This window comes from Cebus imitator, unplaced genomic scaffold (assembly GCF_001604975.1).
Source record: "Cebus imitator isolate Cc_AM_T3 unplaced genomic scaffold, Cebus_imitator-1.0 Scaffold704, whole genome shotgun sequence".
Classification (NCBI taxonomy): domain Eukaryota; kingdom Metazoa; phylum Chordata; class Mammalia; order Primates; family Cebidae; genus Cebus; species Cebus imitator.
Genome location: NW_016108019.1, coordinates 164,587 through 173,885, shown reverse-complemented (window position 1 = coordinate 173,885; position 9,299 = coordinate 164,587). Strand labels below are relative to the sequence as shown.

Below are 9,299 nucleotides of genomic sequence, written 5' to 3'. Positions count from 1 at the left end.
AAAAAAAAAAAAAAAAAAAAGAAAGAACTGTGTCAAGAATCTAATGTCTTCTCCATTGCAAAGCTAGGAAAATAAAAGGAAGGAGCCACTGAAATGAAAACAGAAATTTTTTTTTATATAAACTTCAGGTAGCCTGACAGCTTCCCTATCACGTTTTGCTAGCGTATGAGCCTCTGCGTAGAAAGTTACATCAGCAACAGTTTTCTACTAATCTAAATTATCTAGTGTTGCAATAACAATGTTTACCTCTTCATCTTCATCATCAAACAAGGAAACCGACGCGGGGAGCTTGCTAGGCAGCAGAGATGCACCTTTGAACTTACTCACACTTTGAGAAGAAAACAAATCCTGTTGGATTGAAATTAAAGTTGCCCGTTAATAGGACTATCAGTTTCAGTATAAAACATGAGTGACTCAGACATGACGGCTGCCACGTGCCTAGGTTTCTTTTCTTAGAGGGAAGGTGGCTCAGATCGAGTCCTTAAAGGGACAGGCCTCAGGGTCTGTCCAGGGTATGTGCAATGGCAGTAAGGAGGAGGAAAGCCACAGGATCTGGTGGGCTTGCAGGGCCCAGAGGCTTCTGTATTCCCACCTGAATGACAGAAGGCAGGAAGAAGTTTTCTAATCAATTTCCTACAGTAAGCTAAAAAAATAAATAAATAAGAATGACTTCCCGTTACTGTCTAAAGAATCAGAGATTAGACAGGTTCAATAAAGGAACAGGGGCTAGATTCCCAAATGAAAGGAGCTACAACTATTTTATTTAGTAACACCCTTCTCTCCTAAGATTATGAATTATTTTAAATAAATATAAATTAAATTTTTATTTTAAAATGTTTGCTACTCCTCTTAGCTCAACTATAAGCATAAGATGTTGCAAACCAGGAAAAGACCTGCTAGATTCTAAAGAAACTTTCAGCCAGGCACGGTGGCTCATGCCTATAATCCCAGCATTTTGGGAGGCTGGGGCGGATGTATCACCTGAGATCAGGAGTTCGAGACCAGCCTGGGCAACATGATGAAACCCAGTCTTTACTAAAAATACAAAATTAGCTGGGCACAGTGGTGGGTGCCTGTAATCCCAGCTACTCGGGAGGCTGAGGCAGGAGAATCACTTGAACCTGGGAGGCAGAGGTTGCAGTGAGTGGAGATCGCACCATTGCATTCCAGTCTGGGCAACAAGAGCGAAGCTCCAACTCAAAAAATAAAAAAAATAAAAAAATAAAGAAATTTTCAAAATGTTATAAGACATCAGCTTATCCTGCAAAGAAATACCTGCAAATTGAGCTACATGAATTAGAAACATAAAATGGGACATCTATTCCCTTGGGAAGAGAAACTTCAATACGCAAGAGCCAAGCAATTAAACAGGACAAGAACATATTTTCTAAGACTTCTTCGGACAATTTTTTAAAAATTATGGAGTCAATGTCTATTCCTCAAATATAGACCTAATGAGTTCACTAAATGAGCTCTCCTCCACACAGTGGTTTTCCCCTGTGCTCCCCGGAGTCCCATGGGTTTATAGAAGAGGCCACATGGGGAGCTCCAGGCATCCCGTACCCGTCCCGCATATTACACAATGGCAAGAGAAAGGGTTCTGCTGATTTAAGAAAATGAAAGTAAATCAAAGCAAAGAACAAAAACAAATGTCAACATCACAGTTTTGGACCCTTAACTAATACCTTTCTTGGTAATGGAAAAAAGACACCTTCATTACTTCAAATAGGTTCCCCCAAAATGACTTCACAGGGTAAGCTTCAGCTCCACACTTGAGATACAGAGAAGTCAGGAAGCATTCCTTCTGGTCCAAAGCTTTATCTCCTAGACTGCCTTGGTTTTACTTCTTGACTAAGAATCCCAGCAATATCCAAAAAAAAAATTCACTCTGTGACAACACACATGGGGCAAAGCCTTTGGTAGGGGTTTTCACACAAGTCTGCGAGTTCATTTCCGCTCCCGCCATCAAGAAGGGGAGCCTACGGCCCCTCCCCATGAAACTGGATGGGCCTCTGTGACCACCTTGACCAACAAATCGAACAAAAGGAACACTGCTGACTTCCAAGGCTGGAACACAGAAGGCAACATGACCTCCACCTGGCTCTCTCTGAGGACTCTCCCCTACAGCCCCAAGTCAGCATGTAAGAGCTAGCTTCTCTGACTGCAGGCTAGAAGCCACACAGGCCTAGCGAGAGATATCCCAGGGGCCCCAGTGCCCAGTTACCAGAGTGAGCTGAACCTCAGCCCAGCCACCTTCAGACACAAGACAATGTGTCAGTGACAATGACCTAGCTAAGCCTAGTCAACCTCTAGAACTGTGAGATAACAAAAATACTGGTGTTGTAAACTACTAAGTTTTGGAGTTATTTGTTTCACAGCAATAAATAACCAGAACACCTTGTAAGTCACTGAAATTGGTCACATTTGATTTTCTTGTCTAGTCGACAAATACTGAATGGCTTACCATATGCCAAGCACTGATTTTACAGACAGGGTATTAGGGATACAAACAAGGAATGAAAAGTCCTGCCCTTGTGGCACTTACTTTAGTGCAAGTAGAAACAACGAATAAGTAAATATACACTGTCCCTGGCAACATGTGCTGTGGTAAACAGTGAAACAGAAGAGAGGACCAGGAGCACAGGATGGTGTGTGCTAGCGCTTCCTGTTGTGTGTATTTCATCAGCGAGGCCTCACAGAGAACTCGAAGAGTAAGGAAGGAAGCTGGATTCTGGGAACAACAGCATTACTCATAATGGCAGGGGTCAGTGCAAAGACCCCAAGGTGCAGGTGTGGGATCCATGAGGATAAGACACTGCAGGCTCCACCATGCTGTATGTCGGGGGTCAGGGTTGTGACTTAACTGGACTTTGGCTAATTCACGTTTTGTACACTACCCTTCAGTGAAATAATAGCCTCAAACATATTCTTCACATCAAGGGCAATCACTCTACTTCCAAAGGGTTTCATGTACATCCTCACTGTGATTGCAAAGTCCAACCATGAGAGCCTAACCTACAGCCCACAGTTTCTTGAAATACAGGTAAGTTTCTGCCACGTCCACATATTTTTCTGTAAAAGGGGATTATTACTTCCCACTACATTCTCATACAGGTCTCTGATCTCCTAAAAGGCTAACTTAAAATTAGATGTAAGAGGACCTAGGCCTGAGGGACTCAGGAAAAGCAGTGAAGCTTCAGAGAGTTGGTTCTAAGGTGCCTGGGGGGACCAAAGGAACCAGTGAAGCAGGGTCCCACAGCCTATTGGCAGTCTCAGTCTCAGTCTCAGACAGGTGGCTATGCCAGAATCCATCTGCTATAGCACTTAGCCACTTTCTAGTTAGTGAGAATGTCAATAAAGGAAGTAGCATGGTGACCTCCACTCTGGTGCAAGCATCTCATCACATCATGAGCCCATAAACAGTCTAAAGTCTAGACATCCTAGAGAGAGAGAGAGAGTACTTTCATCCCAGGAGAGTAGGTAAAGTCCGACCCAAAAGTGAAAAGTAAACATATTGCTTTCTAAAGATCCTATGCTCTCAAAAGATTATTTATTTATTTTGAGACGAAGTCTTGCTCTGCTGCCCAGGCTGGAGTGCAGTGGGGCCATCTCGGCTCACTGCAACCTCTGCCTCCCAGGTTCAAGTGAATCTCCTGTCTCAGCCTCCCCAGTAGCTGGGATTACATGCGCACACCACCAGGCCCAGCTAATTTTTGTATTTTTAGTAGAGACAGGGTTTCATCATGTTGACCAGGCTGGTCTCGAACTCATGACCTCAGATGTCCACCTGCCTTGGCCTCCCAAAGTGCCAGGATTACAGGCATGAGCCACTGCGCCTGGCCTCAGGAGATGATTTTTAAAGAACTAGAGTACTTCACAAAAAGTCTTACAACTCTACTGAGAAAAATCTGATTCAGAAATAGTTTCTCTGTCATATCCATAGGCCAATACTCACAACTAAGGAAAAGAATACCGTACCTCAGAGTCCTCCTCATCCGAAAATAAGCCTTTTTGAGTCTTTGTCTCTGATGAGGGTTTGAGATTTTTGCTGGAAGGTAAGGTAATCTTTGATGGGGAAAACAAAAAGACAAAGAAAAATTAAGGATTAACAAATAAGATACCCAGAAAAGAGGGTTTACTCAATCAACCATTTAGAAAATGCAAGGAGTCTCTGCTATGATAGGCACCAAACCGAGGGAGCTGCTAAGAGAACAGCGAGACAAACAGAGGACACATCTGGTGGATCAGGGAGCAGGACACATTGCCTGGGTCAATCAGTACACAGATGGGACATGTGCAATGAGAGACAGAGTAGAAAGGTAGGCTGCCCAAGGGGCCTGTCAGGTTCTGAATGCTGGGCCTTAGGTGGTCGGCAAGAGAAAGTCAGAGTTCACAGACAGAACGTGGCATGATGAGACGAACTGTAGAAAGAGGAGGGACGAGCCGTGCAGAACAGCAGCAAAAGGTCAAGCAGCCAGAAGGGCTTAAAGACTGCTGGGGACACAATGATTGGCCAAACGCAGGTCAATCTGAGCATCAAAAAGAATAATGGCCTGGCCAACATGGTCAAACTCCATCTCTACAAAAAATATAAAAATTAGCCGGGCGTGGTGGTGTGTGCATGTAGTCCCAGCTACTTGGGAGGCTGAGACTGGAGAATCACTTGAACCCAGTAGGTTGAGGCTCCAGTGAACTATGATTATGCCGCTATACTTCTGCCTGGGCAACAGAGCAAGGCCCTGCCTCAAAAAAAAAAAAAAAAAAAAAAAGGAGGAAGAATGATGGTAATGGATTATCATATACACTGAAGAATGAATCCATGATCCCAAAGCAATATTAAAAATGGGGGAAGGAGTGGAAGAGAAAACTCTTTATTCAGAAGAATGCCAATAAGAAATAAAGAATTTAAAAAACAGTGGTTTATGTCCACTAACAGGTTAACTGATTTTAGGAAGAGATCATCAATGGATTTTAAAAACACTGTATAAAAGGCTGAGAGAGAACAGATATTCATACTGTGTCCAACTATCACTTTAGAGATCAACTTATCAATGGCAAAAGAGAACAGGGTACCTTTCCAATGAAGCAGTCTGGTGGGCACCCTAACAACCAAGTGACAAACTTGTCAGAATGAGGCAGACAGTGAACCTGATGTGTCTTGGGAGGTGATACAACAGGAAGTGCACAACCCTGCCTGCTTATATTCTTGCCAAAACTGCTGACCCTGAATTTAATCATAGGAAAATAATAAAGCAAATTCACAATGTCACACATTCTACACAACTGGCTGGACAAAAAAAAAAAATCTCTTTTGCCAACAAAAAATACTATAAAGCAGGGGTCCCCAACCCCGGGCTGCAGACCAGTCCATGGCCCATTAAGAACCCGGCCCCACAGCAGGAGGTGAGGTGAGCAGCAAGCATTACCACCTGAACTCTGCCTCCTGTCAGATCAACCACAGCATTAGATTCTCACAGGAGGGCAAACCCTATTGTGAATTGTGCATGCAAGTGACCTAGGTTGCAGGTTGCGCTCTTCTTTATGTCCCTAATGCCAAAGAGGTTGGGGACCGCTGCTATAAATAGCATTTTGGGGACAAGAGAGGAAATTAGAATATGGACTATGTTGTTGGGGAGATTTTACAAAGACATTTTGAGGCAAACTGGAGCAATTCAAATACAGACTAGATATTAAGAGTCTACTACAGAATTACTGTTCATCTCACAGCTGTTGATAATGGCATTGTGGTTATAAGGAAGTCTTTTCAAGAGAGGCTTAATGAAATATTTAGGGGTAGAATGTCGCAATGACTACATGCAATCAGTTCCATGCAGCAAACAGTTAAAATAACTTACATGCAAATAGTTCAGGAAAAAACAGATACGTAACAAAGTTTACATCCATAACACTAAGAACTGATCAATCTGGGTGGTAGTTATTTGAGTGTTCACTGCAATCTTCTTTCCACTTTCTGTTTGAAGTTCTTTAATACGAACATGAAAGGGAACAATACTTCCCTCTGGGTTCCAGATGAATTCTTAAGATGCCCCAGATCAATGCTCCTGCAGTCACTCTTCCCTCCTGCTCACCTTTTTTTCTGCTCTTGCTTTATTTTCGCCTGACTGACTCACAGTGGCTTCTGGCAATGCTTCAGCTTTTTCTTTGAACAGATCTCCTTCATCAAAGATATCAGCAGTGGACTGGACTTTGCCTTTAAAAAATACCAAGGCATAAAATTACACTAAGGTCAAAAATCCTACCACGAAATTTCTAGATTTAAAATTCCTCCCTCCCAAAGAATAAACAGAAAAGTTATGTTGTTATAGTAAGTGAAACTATACTCTTCCCTTGGAATTTTTCAAAGAGCATAGTAGCAGCTCAGTTGAAAGACAGAACCAATAGTTTAACCATGCAGCTGACATGCTTATCCAAGCAGCAGCCTCCTGTGCTTAGAGCAGCTTGGACTGGCTTAAAAGGTGAAGAAAGATCTAGAGGAAGAAAGATTATTTAAGAGGACCACCAAGTCAATCCTAAGGAATCTGAGAAGTGAGGGCTTGGCTCCTGCTTTTTAAAAAAATCAAACTCTACGAAGGCAGATAAAAGCAAATACTGAAATCCCCTCATAACTCCACCTGCCTACTCAAACAAAATGGACATTGGGAACAGTTCCGCATACATGCTTCTAATTCCCCCAAAGGATATACTAATTTAATTAACTTTAGTTATTTACAAATAAGACTATAAATTAGAAGATAATTTGAATAATATGTCTTACCTTTTATGTTTTCCATTTAATGTACCTATAAAATCTTTCCAAGTCAACATGCATAGAACCTACTTTTTTTTAACAGTCAAACAATATTCCACTGAATGGAAGGGCCATAGCTCACCCTACTGATAAATCTGAGTAATTTCCAACCTTTCACTACCATAAGCACTGCTATACCGAGTGAGGCATGTGTTGCTGAAATGAGGGCACTGGCTCATGAATGCCCAGAGACTAGGAGTTGTCAAACAAAGCAGCATCAATTTACTAGTGATTCTAAATGAGTTCTCAAAGATACTCACTAAGTGAGAGCGCTGTGGAGCAACAAAAAGCACTACTACCTTCCTTTACTGTCATCTTCACCTAGACCTGCGTGCATTCTGCATCCTTTGTACTCTTTCTAGATTAACTAGGCTATTAATTTCCTTCACACTTCTGCTTCCATCCTTACTTTCTATACCTAACACTGAAAAAGGAGTGTAAGTCCAGACAGCCTGCTTCTAAATGCATCCTGGTTCTATCTATTCCTATTCCAACCTTTTTTATTTTTTCAAGTTCCTGAAAATTATGTGCACCTTAGGGATCTGCTTTTCTTTTCAGGAAAAGCAGTCAATGAATCTAAGTCTTGCTATTCCAAGTGTGGTCCACAGACCACAAAGCTTGCTGGAAATGCACAATCTCAGGCCCCACCCTAGACCTACTGAATTGGAATCTTCATTTTGACAAAAGCCCCTGGGAGATTCATCTGCACATAAAAAACAAATGATTTACAGGAATGACTTCAGGAACATAGGACTTACATTTAAGAGGAAAAGAAAGGAGAATGTCAAAGTAGCCAAGTGGCTGAAAACCCCATCACAGGAGGAAAGACCATGGCCACCTGAGCTTTTTGGCAGAAGAGAAGGTGGGAACTAAATGGTCAGCACACAACATGCTGCTCATGTAATTGACTAAGGTCTGCTGGAAGAAAGTATGATTAAAACTTTATAATTCCAAAGGTCAGAACTAGAAATTGTGAACAAAAATTATAGGGAAAAAGATTTCATCTTTCTATAAGGAAAATAATCACAGTAATTAGCTTCCAGAGCAGAAAAGACTGGTTCATAAAAGAGGCCTCCCAGGCACCATAGCTATGTAAGTACAGACACAACAGCTCAATGACAGGAATGCTGGAGAAGGGATCTAGTATTATAAGAGATACAAACTAGGGGAGCTTATGTACCTTTTTAGGCAACATTTTTTTTTTTTTTCTGGCTGAAGTCCCAGAAACAGAGGCAGGAACAGGTACCTGTCTTGGAAGGTTTGCTGCAGGGTGCCGAGAAAAAGTCGTCATCATCATCATCATCATCAAAGAGGCCAGCGGGAGGTGGAAGGTAGGGGCTTTTTCTTGGAATGGGCTGCTCAGCCTTTTGGGGCTCCTTCAATGATGAAATGGAGGCAGCACCAAACACATCTGTGTCTCCTGTGGGCAGAAGGACAAGACAGCCACAGCTGTGAGCCAGTGTGAACCTGTTGACTTTACAGAAAAAATTACTACCCACCAAGAATTTTTCATTTCAGTTAATCCATAAAATGCATTAACAAGGCCCAATAACCTCCATCCATTACTGCTACAGAACATCCCACAATGCAGAATCACCAGGTCACTCAAACACAAAAAAGTCCAAGGCCACTGAGCTCTAGGAGAACAAGAGCTAACATCAGTAGATGAGCTCTTTCTATAAGCTGCTCAAAGCCCTTTGAAGCTCCCAGGTGCTTCCTTGTCTCCAGCCAGGCTTTAGAAAATGATAATTTTAAAAATGAAAAAACCATATTTGTGTTCTTTTTAGAAAACAAACCTTAAGTTATGTTACCTAAAAATACAGAAACAGCTCCTGCTGGGATTTTCTTTCCAGGTTTGGATGATAAAGACTCTAGAAAGAAATAGAAAGAGATAACCATTTTACAACGAAAATTATTTTCCTTGCAATTTTCTTCCTGAAATATATGCAATGTAATACATGCAGTTAGTACCAGACCTTTTGAAACTAATTTTTCCCAAACAAGCCATTTTAAAATGCTTTATTAGCATTTTCTTCTCTACCGATGTCAGGACTTTTTTTCTTTGACTCCTCCTTAATCGCCCCCACTCCCCTTCCTAAAAAAAAAAAAAAGGACTTTTTTCTTTTGGAATTAACACAATCCAAGCTATGACTCCCATGGAAGAGCATGCTGACTGTGATCAAGCCACAGTAGTGGGTCGGCTGGGGAATGCCAAGGGAGGTAGTGAGCACCACTGGTGGAGGCAGGGACCAGGGCTCCCCCAAACAGTTCCAGCTCTACCCATTCCAGTTGGATAAAAATGAAAAAGTAAGAAAGAACAGCAAAAATGTGTGAGTCATCAGTAGAAAGAAAAAAGAAGACAGCCCGGGCGCAGTGGCTCATGCCTATAATCCCAGCACTTTGGGAGGCTGAGGCGGGTAGATCATGAGGTCAAGAGATCAAAAACATCCTGGCCAACATGGTGAAACCCTGTCTCTACTAAAAATACAAA

At 42.0% G+C, this 9,299-nt stretch overlaps 1 protein-coding gene across 9 annotated transcripts in view; it reads right to left on the bottom strand.

Annotated features, from left to right (window-relative positions):
• The window catches only part of WASHC2C (WASH complex subunit 2C), a 65,673-nt gene that overhangs the window by 28,932 nt on the left and 27,442 nt on the right, over positions 1-9,299 (bottom strand). For 6 of the 9 annotated variants that reach the window (XM_017518774.2, XM_017518777.2, XM_017518782.2 and 3 more), the window contains exons 14-18: positions 8,620-8,679; positions 8,055-8,228; positions 6,090-6,211; positions 3,979-4,065; positions 247-348 (exon numbers count right to left, since the gene is read on the bottom strand). In XM_017518774.2, coding sequence (XP_017374263.1) covers positions 247-348; positions 3,979-4,065; positions 6,090-6,211; positions 8,055-8,228; positions 8,620-8,679 — 545 coding nt within the window. Of the gene's footprint in view, positions 1-246; positions 349-3,978; positions 4,066-6,089; positions 6,212-8,054; positions 8,229-8,619; positions 8,680-9,299 lie in introns of those variants that run through there. The other 3 variants (XM_017518775.2, XM_017518779.2, XM_037735009.1) reach the window with 3 other exon arrangements.